This window comes from Melanerpes formicivorus, unplaced genomic scaffold, assembly GCF_026170545.1.
Source record: "Melanerpes formicivorus ecotype bairdi unplaced genomic scaffold, bMelFor1.0.p_v2 SCAF_3, whole genome shotgun sequence".
NCBI classification, from domain to species: domain Eukaryota; kingdom Metazoa; phylum Chordata; class Aves; order Piciformes; family Picidae; genus Melanerpes; species Melanerpes formicivorus.
The window spans coordinates 35,061,238-35,083,962 of NW_027142355.1; the positions used below are offsets into that span (position 1 = coordinate 35,061,238).

General features: G+C 39.8%; 1 protein-coding gene across 3 annotated transcripts in view; it reads left to right on the top strand.

The window, feature by feature from the left end:
- ARID2 (AT-rich interaction domain 2) overlaps nucleotides 1-22,725 on the top strand; it is a 111,390-nt gene that overhangs the window by 86,884 nt on the left and 1,781 nt on the right. For 2 of the 3 annotated variants that reach the window (XM_068170308.1, XM_068170315.1), the window contains 6 exons: nucleotides 8,467-8,615; nucleotides 14,060-14,198; nucleotides 14,303-14,388; nucleotides 18,944-19,067; nucleotides 19,159-19,250; nucleotides 21,603-22,725. The exon at nucleotides 21,603-22,725 is cut by the window's right edge and continues 1,781 nt beyond it. In XM_068170308.1, the coding sequence (XP_068026409.1) occupies nucleotides 8,467-8,615; nucleotides 14,060-14,198; nucleotides 14,303-14,388; nucleotides 18,944-19,067; nucleotides 19,159-19,250; nucleotides 21,603-21,747 (735 nt within the window). In that variant the 3' untranslated portion in view covers nucleotides 21,748-22,725. The remainder of the gene's footprint in view (nucleotides 1-8,466; nucleotides 8,616-14,059; nucleotides 14,199-14,302; nucleotides 14,389-18,943; nucleotides 19,068-19,158; nucleotides 19,251-21,602) is intronic. The other variant, XR_010992140.1, reaches the window with a different exon arrangement.

Genomic DNA, 22,725 nt, shown 5'->3' on the forward strand with positions numbered 1-22,725 from the left:
CCACATTTCATTCTTGATCACTACTGCTTATGGAGGGATGAATATGGGGGTTTTGTAAGTTGATTGTTGCAGTGTTCTAGCATTTAAAGGTGATCTTCAAAGGCTTGCTTCAGGGGTTCACTATAATCAGCAGAAAAACATGGTTTACAAATTTGTTGAAATACTTCCATTTGTTTATCACAAAATAGCTGTAATGTTTATTTGCTCAATTTAAAAAAAAACAACCCACCACCGTTCTGCAGGGAGTTTTTGTTCTGTTTGACAAACTTTGGAGAGAGATGGTTTTTAAATTGACCAAATTGACCAACCAGGGAAGTGGTTGCTCCCTAACGCTTTGCTAGAAAAGAGGTATCACCATCATTTGTATGAGTGTTAATAAGGGCAAATAATTGTGATAATTCCAGTCGCTAAAATTTAGTTTTGTACATGGGCAGAAAATTCCTCTCCAAAAAATGTTCCTATCCTAAATAGGAGGGAAAAAAATAAATGAGAATGGTAGGGACTGATAGTCACAGAGTTTGGATAGAACAGCAAGAGGAAGTGAAGTCTTGAGTGGAGGTTAGTGCATTATACAGAGAGAGTGCTTGCCCATTGGAGTGGGCTGCCCGGGGAGGTGGTGGAGTCGCTGTCATTGGAGGTGTTCAGGAGGAGACTTGATGGGGTGCTTGGTGCCATGGGTTAGTTGTTTAGGTGAGTTGGATTGGTTGAAAGGTTGGACGCGATGATCTTGAAGGTCTCTTCCAACCTGGTCTGGTCTGGTCTATTCCTATTCCTTTTCTATTCCTATTCCTTTTCTATTCCTATTCCTTTTCTATTCCTATTCCTTTTCTATTCCTATTCCTACTCCTACTCCTTTTCTACTCCTATTCCTACTCCTACTCCTATTCCTACTCCTATTCCTGTTCTATTCTAACCTTGAGGTAAACCAGGTCATCTTTGTTTGTTTATTTGAGGTTTTGATGAAGTATAGACTTCATGGGCTTTCAGCTAGAACTCAAAATTCAACAAGTGCTGGCTAGTGCTACTTCTTTTTCTGCGGCACGTTAGGTTTCTGTTGAAAGCTCTTTTCCTTTATCTGGTCAGAAATTGGGACCAACTGTTAATAGGTTTTCTATCCTTTTTTGTTCTTTTTTAACTGCCATGCCATACAGTTATGATGTTAAAATGGCTTTGAGCTCACTCATAAATTTTCATGTAGGTTTTATCAGAGATCTGTATTTTCTGAAATAGTACTTACTTTTTGTTCATACTAAAAATTGTTTGACCAAAATGAAAAGTGCTTATTGGCAGCAGAGGGAGAATGCACTGCATTTTTCTGTATTGTGGATGTATTGGCTATCCCTTGGTTTTTACAATGAGCATCTTTAGCCATTACACAGTTTGAGCTTTCTGTTACAATTTTGCTAAGGATTTGGCTGAAGTAGAAAATGGTAGGCTATGTCTGTGGAATAAATACTGTCTGTGGTTGGTTGTTCTCTGGACATGCAGATGACAAGAATTTTCAGTAGTGTCTCACGCAGCTACCAGACTTGCAGATTTTTTGAGATAAGGGCAGTAATACAGTTAACTGTTTCATTTGTGTTTGATAACATGTAGCATGATAATGGAGGGGGGAGAGAAAAATATTTCCTGTGCTGATTATTTCTTTTTCACTCTATCACTATTATTAATAATTCCTTCATTTTCTATTACCTGTACAAACAGAAATGATGCCATCTGTCTGCCATTCAGTTCAGGTTTGCACATCAAAATAACTTAGCTTAATGGCTGCTCCCCTGGAAGTTAGCTCATTTTTCTAGCTGCAGAATGCCTTTCCTTTTTTCAAAATTACATGAATGTGGGAGAAAAGAAGTTAATTTAGTTTTGATCATGGTGAACAATCTAATTTGTCAGCTAATTGCCTTAACTATTACATAGGGCTATTTCTGAATTATGTCTATCATGATATGCTAAGTACTCATTTATAATAGAACGCATTTTGTAGTGCTCTGTTCAGATATAGTGAACATCACAGTTTGGCTTAAGACCTTTAAGGATTTTTGACTCCTTTAAGTTAACCTCTTTTTTTGTTTCCCTCCCCCCAGAGCTGTTGAGCAGCTGCAGTAGCCACTATTATTTATTTCTGGAAAAGCAGATATTAAGTATTTTCAGTACTGAATCTGCTTTTAGGAGTACCTTTAGTGCATCAAAAAAATAGTGAGATGTTACAAAACTCTCATGAACTCAGTGTGAGTTTCACTGATGACTTCTTCAGAGGTTAGACCTCATATAACCTACTACCTTTTCCCTCCTGTTTTGAGTCTTCCTTTTATGATAAGCAGCTTTGTTGTTCCTGACTTTTTGAAAGGCAGTGGCTAAGGGACACTTCTTTCACTTGAGCATCTGCAATGTTTTATCCTTTCTGTAGTACCTAATACATACTGGCTGTCTTGCAGAAGAAATAGGAGAACATAGTTCTTTCTGCTAACTGTTGTCTATGACATTACATAGCTGCTGAAGCTGTTAAGTGTGTGAATTTCTGTTTGTTTGGCATATTAAAAAATTGGCTTAAAGTGGAGTTTGTATTTCAGAGAAGTAAGAAGGGTATAGAAGATTTGTAATAGGATTAAAGCCTAACAAGAAGGCTGGTAAAGAAGATGTAGATGGAGACGATGCAGAGGGAAAAGAGGAGTGCTCATGCTGCTAGAGCAGATTATTTGTCATGAACTGCAAAGGGAAGAAAGGGAAGAGGCAGGGCAAATGGATAGGGTTGGAAGGGACCAGAAACAAGAAAAAGAGTCAAGTAATCCTGTAAAAGTTAAGAGAAGATGTATTTAATTGATGAACAGTAGTTTGAAATGGGCTGGTCCTATATACTTGGGGGAAAAACATTGGTTTAAGTGACCTACTAAAATAATTAAAATTGTATACTTGCTGTTTATGGCACAGCTTGTGTGGTGCTACCTACAGCAGAGGGATCATCTGCATATAACCTGTGATTATTCAGGATTAATTACATGCCTCAGCATATATTGAAAAATAACTACATAAAACTGCCTTCAAATATTTATTGGTTTAAAAAAAAAAGGGCTCTTGGTGTATGAGTTATGTCAGAAGAGGAACACATGATACAGTCTTGTAATTTTTTGTGGGTTTTTGTATCTACATCTGTATTTTGTAAGCTCATGAAATGTAGTCTGAGAGGAGACAAAACTGGCACTTTGCTTTCTTGACTTCCTTTTGTTTTGGTGTTCCTTGTTCCTGGATTACTTCTCTGCTGAGCCATGGTGCTGGCCTGGTGGAAGAAGCAGAAATGAACAGCTGTACACTTGTATGCTTCCTTTCCCACTTTTTCTTGTTCCTCTTCAAACGCCTCCAAAACATCTGTTGAACATAACCATGTTGGTTTGCCCCAGTTGGTGTATGCTTTGAAGGAATGCTTTGATACCATGCCGAGTTCCTAGAAGTGAGCAAATCTGATTTAAGTTGCCTTATCTGTGTTTTAAATTAATCACTTCCCTGCTCATCACTGGCATCCCCTCATAAACAATACACACCCATTTCTCTTAAGGCCACCCACTAGAAACTTGTGTGGAAATTCAGAGGGCAAAAACTATGTGATCATTGCCTGAACTATTTGCTCCTGCTCTCTGTTGGTTGGGAAGCTGAGAATTAACCATGCACCAGAAGGCAGACGGAGGTGTAATATGCTCCTAGAGAGCTAACTTGTTTCTCAGCTGGAATGCAGAATTATGGGATCTCTGTGCTTTTATTGGTCTTCACTGTGAAGCGGAGTATTGAAGGGGTCTTAAACTTCAGTAGTTTAACCATTCACCTGACTCCTTCCTTACACTGAAATCCTTCTATATTAATGTTCAACTTGCAGGTTATCTGTGTTCATTATTGTGAAGAAGCTAAACATAAAATGTTGTAATACCAAACTGTAAATACTGTAATAAGTGGAAAAAAATGAGTTAATAATTAACTGTTTGTGTTGAATTGCCTTTACTATGGCTGTGCACATACTAATGGTGGGAGAAGAAATGAAGTCTGGTGCTTTTAAACTGCACATAGCTCTGTATGTCAGCAGGAACCCCATCACACTGGGATATGTTGTTTTATCTTGCTGATGGTGCAGTAGGCCTTTTAAATGAAATGGGCAGATATAATGCAAAAATAGTTGTATATTTTAGTGCATAAAGGAAATTATACCACTCATTCTATGAAAAGGAGGTAGAGGCTGTTTCTGGCCCCAAGCCATAGGATTTCTTACTCCTAAAACATAGGAATCTGATGTGACCAACTGGAGGACTTCTTGTGCACAAACATAAGTCTGTGTCTTTTGTAAACAGTCCATTTTTGTTAGCAGAGAACTCCTAGCTTTACTTTTAGTTTTCATGACTATGCAGGATTTCCTTCCCCCTCCCACAATTTAAAGTCGCTTAGTCTAGACATACAAAATCTTCTGTTTATTAAAAGTGGCCTGTAGTGGCTGTTCTGTAGACTGTAGAGGCATTAATGGATTGTATTTATGTAGTTTTAAGATCTCAGTGCAATCCATACTGGCATAGGTAATGCTGATAGCTACCTTTCAGTCTTGAGATCCAGTGGGATCTGATTTGCAAAAGTGCCAAGTGGTGGCAGTTGCAAATCATATCATCACAGTATAACTAAGGTTGGAAGAGACCTCGAGGATCATCGAGTCCAACCTATCAACACAGACCCCATGACTAGACCATGGCACCAAGTGCCACGTCCAATCTCCTCTTGAACGCCTCCAGGGACAGTGACTCCACCACCTCCCGGGCAGCACATTCCAATGATGAACGACTCACTCAGTGAAGAACTTCCTCCTCACCTCCAGTCTAAACCTCCCCTGGCACAGCTTGAGACTGTGTCCCCTTGTTCTGGTGCTGGTTGCTTGGGAGAAAAGACCAACCCCTTCCTGGTTACAGCCACCTTTCAGGTAGTTGTAGAGGGCAATGAGGTCTCCCCTGAGCCTCCTCGTCTGCAGGCTAAACAATCCCAGCTCCCTCAGCCTCTCCTCATAGGGCTTGTGTTCAAGGCCTCTTCCCAGCCTTGTTGCCCTTCTCTGGACACGTTCAAGTGTTTCGATGTCCTTCTTAAACTGAGGGGCCCAGAACTGGACACAGTACTCAAGGTGCAGCCTAACCAATGCAGAGTACAGGGACACAAAGACTTCCCTGCTCCTGCTGGCCACACTATTCCTAATGCAAGCCAGAAATTCCTAATGCAGGCCATGGAGAAGTCTAAACTCTTATAAAAAGATGCCATGAGGTGTACTACAGTTCTGGGTGTTTGACTTCTCGAAGAACCTGGAATCACAACATGATTTTGCTAGAGGAGGAAATTTGGTGAAACCTTGATACCATAGGGAATATTTTTCAACTTTAGTTCTCCCAGAAAGACTTTATTAGGAAAAATAAAAGAAATGAGTTTACATAATCATTGCATATCAGTACTGTAAACTATGTGGGACAGAGCAAGTGTTTCTAGGTACATTTCTGGACAAAATGAGTTTAATTGCTGAAAAACAAAGAGTATACCTAATTGTAGTGATGTCCTGTGTGTCATATATTGCTGAATTGATACATTGGGGGGGGGAGAAAGAAAGAAAGAAAGAAAGAAAAAAAACCAACTGGATTTCTGTTCTCTTGAGCAGAGGAAAGCTTTGAGATGTTCAAACATACAACTTAGCTTTCTAAATTAAAATCTGTGAAAACAAATGTAACTTTTCTTCTTTGTTGAGATGTGAAATAATTGCATTAAAAAAACCCACAACAATTTATCAGCTTTTTTTTTTCCCACAGGGGGGAAAAAAAAAGTTTGAAAGAAATTGGAGGGGAAACTGAGTTTTAACTTTTTGTCCTGCAAATTAATTTCTTCTTCTGTGTGCTTTTTCAGTGTGTAACATTTTTGTATTGCATATCACATATCTTCTTGTTTAAAACCTTTGAATACCACTAGAAGAGCTTTTCAGGGAAGCCCTTGAGAAAATTTCTAATTGTGGATTAATTGCAGGGTTTGCTTTGAACGTAGTAAATAATACATGAATCGCAGATTGAATGGTGAGAATTAAATGAAATACTGAATTCATTCAGTAAGATCTCTCTTCAGCACATTAAATGAAACAGAAGGCCTGTAAGGATTAAAAAGTCACCATAAAAGTCATGGTAATGCATTGATACCAGGATGCCAAGTGAGGACTGCAAGACAAGCTGTACTGCTGACACGTGACGGTTTTGCTTTCAGCTTCACTTTAGAAATGCCTTGTTAAAGAGATGTTGATCTTAAAAGGCTTCACTTGTGTTTCCTTTTTGTTAAAGATATATTGTGAAGATTCATTACACAGTCTGTAAAATATCTTAAGGAGTCTTTAGATGAAAATCATTGCTGAGTTCAACCTAATTTGTAGTTATGTCTAATGGGATCAAGTCCTTTTCTTGCAGCTTTTCACACATGCAGATCACAGGCGTCATGCAGTATCACAATATAACTTAGGTTGGAAAGGACCTTGAGGATCATCGAGTCCAACCTATCAACACAGACCCCATGACTAGACCATGGCACCAAGTGCCACGTCCAATCCCCTCTTGAACACCTCCAGGGATGGTGACTCAACCACTTCCCTGGGCAACCCGTTCCAATGACGAGTGACTTGCTCGGTGAAGAACTTCCTCCTCACCTCGAGTCTAAACCTCCCCTGGCGCAGCTTGAGACTGTGTCCCCTTGTTCTGGTGCTGGTTGCCTGGGAGAAGAGACCAACCCCTTCCCGGCCACAACCACCCCTCATGTAGTTGTAGAGGGGAATGAGGTCACCCCTGAGCCTCCTCTTCTCCAGGCTAAACAATCCCAGCTCCCTCAGCCTCTCCTCATAGGGCTTGTGCTCAAGGCCTCTCCCCAGCCTTGTTGCCCTTCTCTGGACACATTCAAGTGTTTCGATGTCCTTCTTAAACATCGAAACACTTGAACAGTAGTTGTGTTCAGGAGGTTTTGTTATTTTCATCAGGATTTATGCTTAGATATGGGAAGTGTGTTGGTTTTGAGTCATCTTTGCTGTCCTTTTGGTCATGTTATTAGCTGTGGTGGTTAATAACTCGTTACCTTGTGACTACGTCCATAATGCCAATAGAGAGCAGCAGAAAGAAAATGTCAGATCAATAAGCAAATGAAATGCTAGAAGTTGCACTTGTGTCTTTACAGCTCAAGTCTAAAGCTATTCAGTAACAGAGCTGTAAAGCTGTAAACAGAATATTGTACATACCATTTGAAAGTGCTTCTTTTATAGTATTCTTAAACATAGACTTGAAATTAGTTTTGCTTGGTCTCTTTAAAGGACCATTGTGTTCCTTTACTAACAGTAGGGGGGGAAAGGATGTTAGGTCTTGAATCATACATCATATTCAAAAGCTTAATTGGGTTTTTTTGTCATTATCTTTATAAATGTCTTGCTGGCCAGATCTTTCCCGGGGTGGGGGAAGAGCAATATTGTGCAGATGTAAATAGTATTCTTAAATGGGAAGTCTAGCGTTCAATATCTATTATTCAGGAAAATAAATAAAATTGATATGTTTTGGCTTTGTTTGTATTATTTATTTTTTTAAGGCCACTTCTAGGGTAATTTTTATTCACTATTAAAATAAGCACCCTGTAATATTGCAGGGGAACAAGAGGAATGTATTTTTCCTTTCTGTAATGTTTATATTTGGATGTATATAATTTGTATGACATGTTTAGACATTGTGGGCATATGGTGTTCTGTATGAAGGTACATGTGCTGGCTGGTCTTGCAAGAGCTTGAAGAACTGTATCATTTGCCAAGTTTTGTAGAGAAAAGAGTATGTCATAGTTTTAGTCAACTGCTCTTTGATTAATGTTTCTTCAGCATTGTTCAGTTCACCTTTTTTATGCACTCTGTAACACTGACTGATGAGTACTAATGAGGCAGTTCAAGAGTTCCAGAGATGCAGCACATGAAGCCATTTCATCAAAGAACATAAAGCAGTTATAGATGTATCAGTGCTCATTTCACTTCCTTTAGCAATATTTTCACCTCCATTTACATAGGAAAGCAGCTACTCCCTATGCTGATACTGCAACCCCTTTCAGTTTGCTTGTGTTTTTTTTTTCTTTCTTTAAAGAATGAATAAAGCCTTTCCATAATGCCAACCTGTGCTCCAGTAGTGCCCTAAAGAAATTCCTTTGCCGTCTCTAAGTCTGTATTTGGAACTTGGGCATAAGGTGTAGTAATTTGAATATTAGCAAATTCTGCCTGAACGCCATGGTGTAGAAGTTTTGTGTCCCTCATTACTGTGTCAGACAATGATTATTCAGAGTTCAAAGCATTAAAAGCTGAAAACTTGTGGTGGATTAAAATGTAAAACGAGATCTTTGAGCAAACTGTAAACTGTAAGTCGAGTCTTGAAATAAACCCTGTTTAAAACTGTGTTTTAACTTTTTCCACAGAGCACACCTGCAACGTCAATACCAACAGTTCAAGTACAGGGCCAGCAGATCAATTTGCAGCCACCTTCGTACACTGCAGCAAGTCAGCATGCAGAGCAAATGAAAAAACCTGGACAGAACTTCATGTGTCTGTGGCAATCTTGTAAAAAGTAAATGGCTTCTTTATTTAATTACCTTTTACTAGTGTGTAACAGATGGTTGTATAGAGAAGGCAATTCTACAAGTTCTATCCATTCTATTTCCTTAAGTTACCTTATACTTTTTCAGTAGGCTAAGAAAAAGTGTTGATGAAGCTGAGGTGGGAGAGTACTATACATTTAACTGCTCTCCATTATACTTCAAGGAGTGTTAGGTGACTGTCTTGTAGTGCATTGATTCTTCGGTAATAAATAAAACATTGCTATGTAGTTCAGTTAAAAAGAAACAAAATGTCTGGCTCTGAAGTTTGCTGTCTGTTATGCAAATAGAAAAGTAGTTGTGTACTTCAGTTAAAAATCATGTCCTGGCATTTTCTTGCATTTGCAGCTTTTAATCTCTTGCATTTCCAGGTTTGCAAGAACAGTGTTGCAGTTTTATGTCATAGTCTTACTTAGATTATGACTAATTTTAGTGATTATGATACCATTTGTGTGCCAAAGGACTCCATTGTCATGAAAAGGAAACAAAAAGGAACTTTAGACTACTAGACAGCAATGATTAGACTTTTTTGATTGGTTTTATCCTTAAAAAGAGAGAAGAGTGAGCTAGCAGCCTTCTGAATGTAGGCTTACAACTACTTACAACACTACTATTGTTATCAGTATGCATAACTTGACACTGATCTTTAAAGTAACATAAGTTTGTGAATATACTCAGTTTTCAGTGAAGGGTACAGACCAGTGAAGCAAATGGAGCTTTGAAAATGGTGAGAAAAATTGTGTGACCTACAGGATAGACAAGAGAAAGAGTGAGACACTTCATCATTGTAGGACAAGACAAAGGGAGCATAAAGACAAGCTGACTGGGCACAAAGCTGGCACGTAGACGTTCAGAAAGGGGGGATTAAATGATGGAGAAGTTTGACTGTTTGAAACCCATGTTGAAAATCAAGAGTTTGAACAGAGGTAGGGGAATACTGAAGGACAGTTAATCTGTAGACCCCTCAAGCTGTAATTTCTGTTTCTTGTGTTCCTTACAAATAATTCAGAGGTCAGTAAGTCAGTGCAAGACATACAGGTTTTTAGATAAGCCTCTGACTGGTACTGTGGAGATCTGGCACTTTTTAAATCACTACCCTGTTTTCACCTGAACAGTGATTTTTGTCTCCCTCATGGGTGGCAACTCTCTATGTAAAAAAACACATGCAAGGCTTTACTTACATTTAACTTTTTTTGCTAAGGCCATACTCTACTGGCTGCACAACAGATGCTTAAGTGCCTCTGTTTGGTACAAGAGTGGGTTATAACAAAGTGGATTCTTAGCAGAAGCCTTGTCAAATTATACTAACTCTGAAGTTGATATAAAGACCTACCATTTTAAAGTATGGGTAGTCACCAGCTTTCTTCTGTGCCTAAAATTACATAGGATGAGTTGTGTAGAGTTTGGACACTGGAACAGACTGCCCAGGGAGGTGGTGGAGTCGCTGTCCCTGGAGGTGTTTAAGGAAAGACTGGATGTGGCACTGGTCTGGTCAGCGTGGTGATAGGTCATAGGTTGGACTTGATAATCTCAGAGGTTTGTTCTAGCCTCAATAATTCTGTGATTCTGTGAGGTGACACCTAACTGGAATAAGCTGATGTCACATGTGAACTAGGGCATGAATATATGCAGGCAAGTTTTGGGGCAGGAGGCGGACCAATCCAGTTATGATTACCTTACACTATCAGTCTTTTCTTCGGCTTAAGATAAAATTCCAGCAAGTTTGAAGGCCTTCAAAACCATGTTACTGAGGGTCAGAAGAAACACAAATAAATAGCATGTTCTTTCCCTACCTGCTAAATTGGCTGCTGCAACATTTCAGTGGCATGGGTGTAGGTTCTGCTGCTTTGTTTTTTAGAGCATTGTGCCAACGTTTTGAAATAAAATGCAACCAATTTAGCAGTGTCTGAAGACCACAACCAGATCAGGTCGAATTATGCAAGTACTTGTCATGATTGGCCTTTCAGAGATTTATTCAGGTTGAGTATCTGAAGTGGAAGTAAAACTCTAAAAGGTGTGATTCAGCATGCTACTTTGCATTGAGGATGTAACAGAAAGTAGGTGTTTTTCTTTGAAGTCAGCTGTCTGCAAGTACTGCTAATTGTATTCAGCTTATTATAAAAGCTGCTATTTTGTTTCACAGCTAGGCAGGAGATGTCTGCTCTTGAATTGCTTTGTATTTAAAAAATAAAGAGAAACACTATTGAATCTCCAGTACCTGTCAGTCAGCTATTAGTTGAATGTTCTGTTCAGCAGATGAACAGAATGATGGAGAAATTAAGTGGGAGACAAGAGTCTAGACTCAACTGACCATATCCTCAGTGCTTAATGTTGTTGTTTATTATTATGTTTAGTTCTTTCTTCTTGCCAATTGGTAGTAAATTTCTTCACCAAAACTGTTCTGAAGCATTGGAACAGGTTGTCCAGGGAAGTGGTTGAGTCATTGTCCCTCAAATCATTTCAAAGGTGCATAGTTGTGGCACTGAGGGGTAGGTTTAGTGGTGGACTTGGCAGTGCTGCCTTAGGAGTCGGACTTGATCGTCTTAAAAGTCTTTTGCAATGTAAACGACTCTGTGATTCTAAAGACACTGAATATATTACACAGTAAATGAAGCAACATAGCTGACATAGCTTTATTTTTCTTAAAGCCTTGCTATGTTGAGTAAAATGTTTTAAGCTAAATTTTGGGTTTCACTTATGCTATTAAATTTGTTTCATCCATTCCAGGAATTACTCATAAATAGGTTTGTGCTGAGCTTAGGCTTATGTATTGACTTCCCCTTTATTATGGAAAGGCCTCTGTCCTCTGAAACATCAGTTCTCATGTTTGAGCCAATGTAGATGTAAACCATTTTAATTTAATTTTGTACTGTGGGCTGTGTGGACAAACAGCCAGAGGAAGGTATTTGGCATTCTCAGCTTCCCTTCAGGAAGATCTGAATGGCATGGAAAAGATGAATGCTTTTTAAGAGAGTAGTATTTATGGCCTGCACAGAAGGTAATTGCTATATTACCGGTGATTATTGCAGTGGGATTAATTTTTTAACTGAGCCCTGTCTCTGGGTGAAATGATCTCCTTGACACCTTTATGGGATTCAGATAGCAATCTTTGTGCTGGACCCATGTATCGATTGCAGATACGTTTACATAATGAACAGTATTGAAGTGAGTAGCAGGATATAGAAGGAGGTGGCTGGATCAAAGCATCTGCTGTTCATATACTGTGAGTTCTGGCTTGAACATGTCCATAAATGACTTCTGTAGGTTTAAGATGTTGCTTCATCCTTGGCTGCTTGCTGTAAGTCTCTGATGGGAAGTTGTTTGCCTCTTGACAGTGTTCAGCCCAGTGAGTTCAGAGTGAAACATCTTAATGTAAATACTTTTCTTGTAAACTGAAACTAAAATGCTAGCATATGAACCAGAGTGGCAAAGGTGAGTGCATGTGCCTGTTCAGTAAGACTGCGATGCCAGGGGCATCAGTCCAGCAAGTTTCATAGTTTCATAGTTTCATAGTTTCATTCAGGGTTGGAAGGGACCACAAGGATCATCTAGTTCCAACCCCCCTGCCATGGGCAGGGACACCCCACACTAGATCAGGCTGGACAGAGCCTCATCCAGCCTGCTCTTAAACACCCCCAGGGACGGGGCCTCGACCACCTCCCTGGACAACCCATTCCAGGGTTTCACCACTCTCATGGTGAAGAACCTCCTCCTCACATCTAGCCTGAATCTCCCCACCTCCAGCTTCATTCCATTCCCCCTAGTCCTATCACTACCTGATATCCTGAGAAGTCCTTCCCCAGCCTTCCTGTAGGCCCCCTTCAGATACTGGAAGGCGACAATTAGGTCACCTGGGAGCCTTCTCTTCTGCAGACTGTACAGCCCCAACTCCTTCAGTCTGTCCTCATAGGAGAGGTGCTCCAGCCCTCTGATCATCCTCGTGGCCCTTCTCTGGACACGTTCCAGCACCTCCACATCCCTCTTGTAATAGGGGCTCCAGAACTGGACACAGTACTCCAGGTGGGGTCTCACCAGGGCTGAGTAGAGGGGGAGGATCACCTCCCTCGACCTGCTAGCCACACTTCTCCTGATGCAGTGCATAAAGACAGCTGGTGGTAATGACTTCCCAAATGACAGTGGCTAGGTTCCTAGATCCTAGATGTCCAAGCCTTGAGTGGGTGTTGATGAGCTGGGTTAGCTGGACTGAAATGAATTGTGAGCAGCTAAGTCTTTTCTTTACTTTGCTCATTTTTTCTCAAAGTGAGGAGTGTAATTTGTAGCACTTGGGATACATTTTAAGGTGTACCTAGACTAACAAAGCCCCAGTGCTTTGAGTCAGTCACTATTTTAGCTTTGTATTTTTGAAATACAGTGATTCTCCATTCCCATCTGGTATAAGTTACAATTTTACATCTTTTATCTAGGTGACAATTTGAAAGTACAGATTCATTGGTATTTTGAGGTGGCATTCACAGTGAGTTGTAGCTTTTTTACCACTCTGAAATGGAAGAAAGCCCTTATCAGGCTGAACTCACTGTAGGACATGTCACAGGTGCTTCACTAGATATAACATACAGAAACATGCAGAGGCACTTAATTTGATGAAATACCTGATGTCCTGAGCTTTGGGGTAGACAGCAGGCAAAATGAGTGTGAGGGTTTGGAAAGTCACTTTCATGTGGTGAAACAGTGGAACACTTGGCCCAGAGAAGTGGTAGGTGCCCCACCCCTGGGGACATTCAAGGTCAGGTTGGACAGGGCTCTGAGCAACCTGATACAGTCGAAAATGTCCCTGATCATTTCAAAGAAGTTGGACTAGATGATCCTTAGAGGTCCCTTCCAGTCCAAACTACTCTGTGATTCTGTGAATTTAAAATTGAGATTGAAGTTGTTAACAAGTGCCTCATAAATGACATTTTTCAACTTTTGTGTACCTGGCCATTTTCCCTATCTTTGGAATTCAGGTGCTGAAGAGCACCCATTTTAGGCTGAGTGCTTTTTCTGTCAGTTTTGACAAGCATACAAATAACACCTGAGTATGGCTGCCAGTAAGGAAGGAAAAGGAATGCAGGAAGCACAACTTCTTTAGCTGTTTATAGTTTATATTTTGCTTGTATTGCAGAAAGTGGAACTGTTGGAATTAACCATGTGTTATTTTTTCAGTGAGTTATAAGTAGGAAAACAGAGACATTTCAGATTTGGCAAAAATCACACTGCCATTTCTTGGTGGCTCACTGGTAATGCATAGATATGGGGTTTTTTGGTCCTTAAAATGTGATGATTTTTCCTTTACCACTCCATCTCTCATTCCAGAAAACAAAAATGTCTAACCAGGGTGAGGTTGTGTTTGTGCTGTTTGTGCTTTACCATTACCCAGAAGAAAACCACCTACATTTTCCTCCTCTTCTTTTTGTAGGTGGTTTCAGACACCATCACAGGTCTTCTATCACGCAGCAACTGAACATGGAGGAAAAGATGTCTACCCAGGGCAGTGCTTATGGGAGGGATGTGAACCTTTCCAGCGGCAGAGGTTTTCCTTCATTACCCATTTACAGGTGCAGATTTTCTTTCTTGTGTTACCATGAAAATGCTACTCTTTTTTTTTTTAAGTAAGTTTTCATGCCCCTTTCTCACTGTGTTTCTCTTTTCCCCCAAGCAGGATAAGCACTGTTCCAGAGATGCTTTGCTTGCGGGATTAAAGCAAGATGAACAAGGACAAGCAGGAAATCAGAAGCCTTCCAATAAGTAAGAGTCTTCATCCTCATTGGCAGTAGAGTTTCACAGAGTTTCACAGAATCACCAAGGTTGCAAGAGACCTCAAAGATCATCAAGTGCAACCTGTCACCACAGAGAGAGGCTTTGAGCACAAGCCCTATGAGGAGAGGCTGAGGGAGCTGGGATTGTTTAGCCTGGAGAAGAGGAAGCTCAGAGGAGACCTTATTGCTGTCTACAGCTACCTGAAGGGAGGTTGTAGCCAGGAGGGGGTTGGTCTCTTCTCCCAGAAAATAAGAGAATTAGAAATTACTGGAAGAATGTATGCATTTATAATTTGTTTTATTAGGTGAAACTCTGCACAGTTACTGTTTAGAAAAGGTAACTCTTCAAGGTACATGGGTCAGTACTCTCTGATGAACATTGTTGTCAGCATATGCTCCTGGCTTTTTCCAAACTGGACAGTGTATCATACATTATAACAGGACCTTGTAATCCAACTGGAAAATTGTTGTGTGCAGTTCACCTCTTTCATACAGCTTGTAACTTGCTGTATTCCTTCCAGATTTGTGGACTAAGTTTGGACTGATTTGTTCCAGGGATTCTCGTATAAACCTTCCTTTAAACGAGCAAATAAGATAAGATACAATCCCAACTCCTCTGAGCCTTCCAATTTTGGGCTGCAACCTTGTGGTGGTTCTCTTCTTTTCCAAAATGATTGCAAACATCTGGAATGAATATTGGAGAGTGCAGCCCCACTGCTGTGGGGTTGTGGTGATGGTTATGGTAATAGTGGAGTTATTTAGGGTTCAGTTACTTGTAAGTGTATTAAGACTAGGTCTTTGTTAGTAACTAACTGGAATCTTTGTTGGAAGCTGAGGTATAATTGCATGGTCCCAGGCAGATTTTTGCAGTCTGTTCTGTGGGTAGTCAAATTGCCTCCAAGCTGCTGGAGGCAGTGTACTTCTTTAAAGTATAAACAAACTTCTTAACACAGACATAAGATTGCTTTATGGTGCCTTGTTTCGTTACACTGAACAACATTCAGACCTCTGAAAACCACAAAAAGAAGACTGATGGTAATGTACTCTTAAATACTTGGTAATTGGGAAGCATAGGGCTGATATCAACTTGGGTGATGTGAATCCCAGCTCTGCCTTTTCAAAAATGTTCCATCACATAAATAGATCCAGTAGCTCTGTGTCCTCACAGGCTTCCTTCACATTGGCAGGAGAACTCATACTAGAAAAAACACTCATCCTTTCTTCTGAGGCAGAATTCCCTAATTAGGTCAGATTCAAAAAGTAGGAGTTTCTATGTATAATTAACTGTCTGCAGTATTGAGAGTGTGACATCACAATATACTAAGGATGTGATTGTAGAATAGAAGTTGAAACAAGAGCATTTTACTACCCAAAGTTGAATATTTTGGCATGCTCTGCCATCCCTTTTTCCTTCTCATGGCTGTGCTGTGCTTACAGTCAGAGAGAGCAACTAGCTTTAGTTTTTGTCTGATAGCATGCTAAATCAATTCTGCTTTTAAAATAACTTGATCAGTCAAAAAGAGCAGATTTGCCAGGTGAGGGGAATACTTGCCTTGCAGTCAGATGAACACAGGAGGTAGGCTGGAACAAAAGGAAGGGATAAGATCTTTCTCTGTCAGCACTCACGACAATTGTTATATTTAGCTGTTTTATGAAATTACAGAGATCCCTGTCCATTACTTTTCCCCCTCATGGCTCCATTAATCCTATGCTGGCAAAGAAGAAATCAACAAACAGGAATATTTTATGTGCTGTGTAACCCACATAATCTTAACAGTGCTACCTAAGAGTTACGTTAGCACCGCTGAAAAAAGCATCTTGCTACACGAGAGAGACAAGACTTGGTGATTTACTTTCCAAAATCAGTGACTTGTCAGATGAAACCCTGAGCTCACTCTATCAGATTGCCTCAAGTTGGCTTACATGGTCATGTCTGAGATCTTCAGTAAAAGGTTTTGGCTTAATTTACTTTTTGCTGAGTCCTAGAGATTTGTCAGATATATCAGCACGCCATTGATAGTCCCCGACACTAAACTCTTGTATGGAGCCGAAACAACTTGGAAAACTGCTGAGATAAAGCATGTGCAAGCCAGCAGCTTTCAGAAATTAATTGGGCCAATTTTCTCCACTAAACCCCCTCACTACTTAGTAAAACTACACCTGTCTCAAGAGAGTGCAGCCAGGGGGAGCGTTACTGGCACAGGAAGTAAAATCTGTGGAACATGGTGTAACAAACAAGGGCCCATTCTCCTAATCACCATTTCTGTCCATCATAACATCATACACACTTGGAAAAAAAAACCCAAACCTCTCGTGGGTCTTGCTAGAACCAGGTAGGCAGAGTTAAGCTGCATTACAGGGTTGGTTGTTATACCTTAATTCTGTGTTTCTTTAGTTCTGGAGTTGTACTATTTTAACTCTTCCTCTTCTGGTTTTCAGAGAGAGCTGAATATTACATCCTAGAAGGTCAGGTAGCACTAGCAATTAACTGTGTGTTAACTGTAGATTTGTGCATTTGGATTCACATTAATTACGGGTTTTTGTTCCTTGTCGCCACTGAAGCAAAGGTGGTAGCATGAGCTACCAAAAATATTGTTCATGCACCGTGAGAGTGGGTCAGGAGATAACTTTAAATTGCAAGATGAATGGTACAGTTTGAAGTTAAATTGATAATATGTCAAGAAATTCAGGAAATCTAGATATTTTCTAAGGAAGTTACTTGCCCTTATGCACTCTCAGTCCATGTGATGGATCAGTAGCATTTTATCAGCCTTCCCCTCCCCACCCCCCCAAACAGCCTTCTCTAATATGTTTGTAATTTATTGGAGTTGTCCCTTCTTCTGTAATTGTAGAATCAAAGCAATGGTGCTTCAACTTTGTAAAATAGAGTATGATAGCTGTTCAAGAGAGATACTTGAAACAGCCTTCACTGGTGGAAAAAAAATGTTCCAGAAATTAAAACCAAAGGTGTTAATTTCCTTACTGTTGCTCAATAAGCATATATCCTTGCCTAACAGTTTCTTAATTCAGCCCCTGCCTTTCTCCCTTCACTCCATAAGGGTTATTGAGCTCTTAGCCTCATTCTGGGGGAAGATGACAGTGTCATTATGACCTAAGCTTTTAGAATTAGAATTACATAGAATAAACCAGGTTGGAAGAGACCTTCAAGATCATTGCGTCCAACCCATCAACCAATCCAACCCACCTAAACAACTAACCCATGGCACCAAGCACCCCATCAAGTCTCCTCCTGAACACCTCCAATGATGGTGACTCCACCACCTCCCCAGGCAGCCCATTCCAATGGGCAATCACTCTTTCTGTATAGAACTTCTTCCTAACACCCAGCCTAAACCTCCCCTTGCGCAGCCTGAGACTGTGGGTGGAGTCTGCCTGTTGCTGCTGCTTCATTTTCTCTTCTGTGGTTTAAAACCACTTGTATGAACCCTTTCTCTAATTTTTAAGTAGATTTCCTTGTTGCTAGAGTTCCAGATTATGAAGAATGTCTGTCTGAGCAGAGAATTCAAAGTCTAATTCTTCAAATACTCATTTACAGTGAAAGATAAATAATACTCTTACAGGCTAAGTTTCATTTAAAAAACCAAAACATTTACATTTCATTTATGCTACTTTTGGAAGTGAACACTGGCACTTCTAATTGGGTTCTGCTAGGGTAGTGACAGACTTCATAGTAGTATTGTTTCATAGAGTGAAGCATGGGGATGTTTTTCACTGCTGATACTGCAAAACATTCATTATGAGTCTTAAGTGAAGTGGCAGATTCATGCATTCTAAACTCTGAACTGTGTGAATTGTTTCAAAGTTTTACATGAGCTAGAGCTTTGACTTCAGTGTTTATACTGAAAATGGAGAATTTGCTTCCCCTATGTTTGTTATTTATACCAGGTTTACAAAGTACCCTGCTACATCAGTCTCCATCTGTAAGCTCCAGTAACTGATAATTGGCTTTACAAATGTTTAATCTGATTTAACAATTACGTGTTTTATGTCTTAGATCATGACTCAAATCATGTTACTTTATATTGCTCCTCACTAACCACAGTTAATGTGTTTTATATTGTCTTAGTATCTAATAATCAAGTGTAGACTTTTGAACAGCTGTATTTTATGTACGTTCTCTGGCCAAATCTTAGATGATATTTGGGCAGCTGTTATCACAGTTCATGTTAAAGTCTGTCTGATAAAATGTTCCTTTAAATAGGCATACTTCTGAAAATGGCTGTGTCATTAGTACAATATATTACTTTCCCATCACAAATGTCATGGGTGATGAGCAGTACTTAGCCAAGGGAAGTGGGTTCTTTTCATATAAAAGAAAGTCCATGACTCACTCTGAAGGCCTTGCAGTAAGGTTTCTCTCTCTGGAAACCAAAGTTAAATCACATATCAATGCCAAGTATCAAAGGATCTTTGTGTCTGTGTTCAGATAGGTTAAAAATTGTAAAGTCAATTTCCAGAGTTGTTGTTTTTTCTAGAAAGTGGTGCAAAGCTTATTTTTATTAATTCTTTCTTTACTAATGTAGGCAGCCAGTTGCAGGAGGTACAGCCTCTACTCCCAGAGCACAGAAGGCCATTGTGAATCATCCGAGTGCTGCCCTAATGGCATTAAGGAGGGGATCAAGAAACCTTGTCTTCAGAGATTTCACAGTCAGTATTGTTTGACTTAAAGCATTAGATAGTAATTGTTGGGTATTACTACAGAGCCTTTAATATTATTTTCCCCTGTTTACTTTTGTAGGATGAAAAAGAGGGACCAATAACTAAACACATCCGATTAACAGCTGCCTTAATATTAAAAAACATTGGTAAATATTCAGAATGTGGTCGCAGGTAAGCATGGTATGATTCTTGTAATACCTCTGGGCAATGCTGGTTTTGTTCTTTTAAGTACCAAACAGCAGGTAGAGCAGTACAGTTTCTCTGTCAGTTCTGCACTGTTAGCTCCCCCACCCTTGTTTTAAGTTCCCCACGTGCTGTTTAAGCTCACCATCATCTGACCTCTTTATGTATTTGTATTGTGTATCTGTGATCCCCACTTTTGAAATGTGTTCTGATAAATTGGACAGGTTAAATTTCTGGAGGCAGATGAAAGAAGCTTTTGCTCTGCTATCTTTTTGAGTCTGTCCCTTTTCCTTCAGAAGGCAGTATTGCATGACTCTGGAGATAAATTCTTCTGTAAGCAACTGCCCATTGCCAGTACCCTCTCCTTGACAAAGGCAAATCATCTTGTAAGAACATTTTCTGAAGTTGTGGAGTGTCACACTGTTGCATTCCATATTTGCTGCCTCTCTGTTGCCTTTCCCCTCCAATCCTGATTCAGTCAGCTTTCCTCTCACAGAAAATCCTTGAGTAAGTCAATAGACAAATACTGACTCACGATATTAAATAGGAAATGTTCTTTCTGATTCAGAACGAGTAGCAGTTACTTACTGTGCCAGTAATCACCATGCATACTGCTTCTGTCTTTGCCAAGAACTGACAAGATGAGTGTTTTCTTGATTTTGTTTTTCATTGTTTCCACTTCACAGTACACTAATGCTTTCTAATAAGAATCTATTACTTTTTTCTGTTCTTCAAAAAGCTGCCAATAGGGAGGAATTTCCTAGTTGTAGTTCTAAACAAGAGAGTCTTGATAGTGTTTGTAGAAAACCTTCTGCTGTCTTCAGGTCCCTAATTGGGGGTTGTAGTGGAGAAAGAAACAAGCTCTTCTTGAAGAGCATGGTGAAAGGATGAGGGGGAAATGAGCTGAGTTGGCACGAAGGGAAATTTGAATTAGATACCATAAGTACCAAAAATAAGTCACAAGTTGATGGAACGTGGGAGCAGGCTCCCCAGAGAGGCTGTGCAATTGCTGTCTTCTTAGATACTTAAAACCCAAATGGGTATCATTTTGAGCACTGTTGTTGACCTAAGGAGCTTGCGAAGCTTTGAGCCAGAGGTGAACCACATAACTTCCAGAGGTTCCTTGTAATCTGAATTAGTTTCAGTATTGTCAAAGTTAAGAAATCTTTGACAGATTAGACCTCTGAAGTACTCATTCATTAAGTACTTTTGTAGCACTTTTCTAATGATTAATTTTGAGTCCTTTTGTCTCTTTTGGTGTTAAAAACCTGCAAAAGTTCCACCAAGTGAAACATGGAGCAAGTTTTGCCCTTAACTTTACCATTGGTAGCATCTTCAATATTTTCCTTTGCCAGGCCCATGTAAATATGTATTGCACACAGGTCACAGAAAGTGCGTGTTACATATTGCTAAGGTGTTTGTGGGATTCTCTGTGCTGGACCATACCCCCTTTAGATACAGCTGTTACACATGGGGGCCACGATGGCTTGAGTGTAGCTTTTGCTGTTTAAGCAATCGTTTTTTCTCACAAAATGTAAAGAAGTTACCCTCCTTCTGTTCACTATCTGTCTGCTCTGAAAGCTTTGCCTCATTCACACTTGTTTTTTAAATGAACAGGGTTGAAGATTATTTGCAAAGCATGTGTGTTGTGCTTTGTCCCCAGAATTGGCTGATTTCTTTGACAATTTGTGTCACGGCAGTCAGTGACTGTGAGAGATGATGCCTGTGAATCCTCTTTACGGGAGCAACAGAGTCAGTAGTTGTGGGTGGAAGCTTTCTTAGTTACTGGACCAGCATTTGCCTGAGTCATCTCCTAATGTGCTCTAATCCACACTTCAGTTATTTTTTTTTCTTTAAGTTAGCAAGCTCAGGAACTGCTGGCAAAGTAATCAACAGTGATAAAGCTGCTTCAGTACTGACCTGATTTCTTGTGTCATTAGCATTTCGTTCTGAACTCCTTGCTCTGCCAGCTAGACCGGTGGCAGTGCCTGTGTTAATTGCTTTGGGAACTGGTCATAGCAGAGTGGGGAGGTCTTTCACCTGAGATCCATGCGTTCACTTCATCTGTGCAAATCTCTCAGTTTTTTCCCCTCACCCCCCACACCTCTTCATAGCACTGCAGGACTTTGAACCCTCACAATCTGTAATAGCTGCTGACAAGTAATTACATTAAGTGTGTTCATGCTTTACACAACGTCCTTAAGGTGTTTCTTTTGCAGCAGAAAGCTTCTCAAGATGGTTTCAATACTGAAAAATGTGTATGCATTACAAATAACTGTGGTAAACTGATAAACTGGTAAACTGTGGTACTGATGATGGGTTTTGGTTATTCTTTTCCAGATTGCTAAAAAGACATGAAAATCATCTATCAGTGCTAGCCATTAGTAATATGGAAGCTTCCTCCACACTTGCCAAATGCCTTTATGAACTTAATTTTACTGTCCAGAGTAAAGAACACGAAAAAGACTCTGAGATGCTGCAGTGAGAAAAGTCCCTCTGGTACATCGGGACAGAGATAGTCAAACACATTTCAAATACTGTTACTGAAGAAAGCACCAAGTCTTAATGGAACAGAGACCATAGATTGAATTATTTTATCTCCTCCCGTGACGCTGAGAGGAAGCTTTGTATTCTGATCACTCAACGAATCCCTTTGTTCTGTTTAGAAAAAGGAAAGGGGGGGGAAACAAAGAAACCCCACGCAAAAAAAACCAAAACAAAACCAACCAACTGCCATGGGATTTTTTTCAACCAGCTGTCTGCAGGATGCCTCTCAGATCTGATTAAATCCTGAAGGAAACTGGTGCGATCAGAATTCAGTACCATCCACATTGGAATAAAACATGGAATATCGTAAAACCTACACGAGCAGATGAAATAGAAGCATTAAATATTTTTATCTATATCCAAAAAAAAAAAACAAAAAAAAAAAGAAAAGAAAAAAAAAAAGGAGCACATTTTTATATTAAGCTGGTTTGAATAATAAAAAAAAAAACTCCAAAAAAACACACAAAAAAAAAACCCAACCCCACCTAAAACCCCCCAAACCCCCCAGAAGTTTCAGCACACCTGTTCGACCCCCCTGGCCTTGGAGGGTGCCACCAGTATCTAGCTATGGATTGCGTGTTTTGTTTAGAAATCAGTAGCTTGGTTTTCTTACTTGAGCCAATATATTTTCACTTATTTATTATCATAAAAAAAAGGGGAAAAAAAGAAGAAAAAAAACAAAAAAAAAAAAAGAGGAAAAAGGCAAAAAAAAAAAAAATTTACCAGTCTGAATAGAGCTTGTAAATATTTGTGAATAGAACAACACACCTTTTCATGCCACTGCAGCCACTGGAGAAGGAGGAACGAAGGAAAAACCGACAAAAAAAAGGAAAAAAAAACCCTAAAAAAAAAAAACCCCAAACCAACCAACCCAAGCAAACATTCTGTGGTGTCCTAGAAGCATTATAGGTAGGTT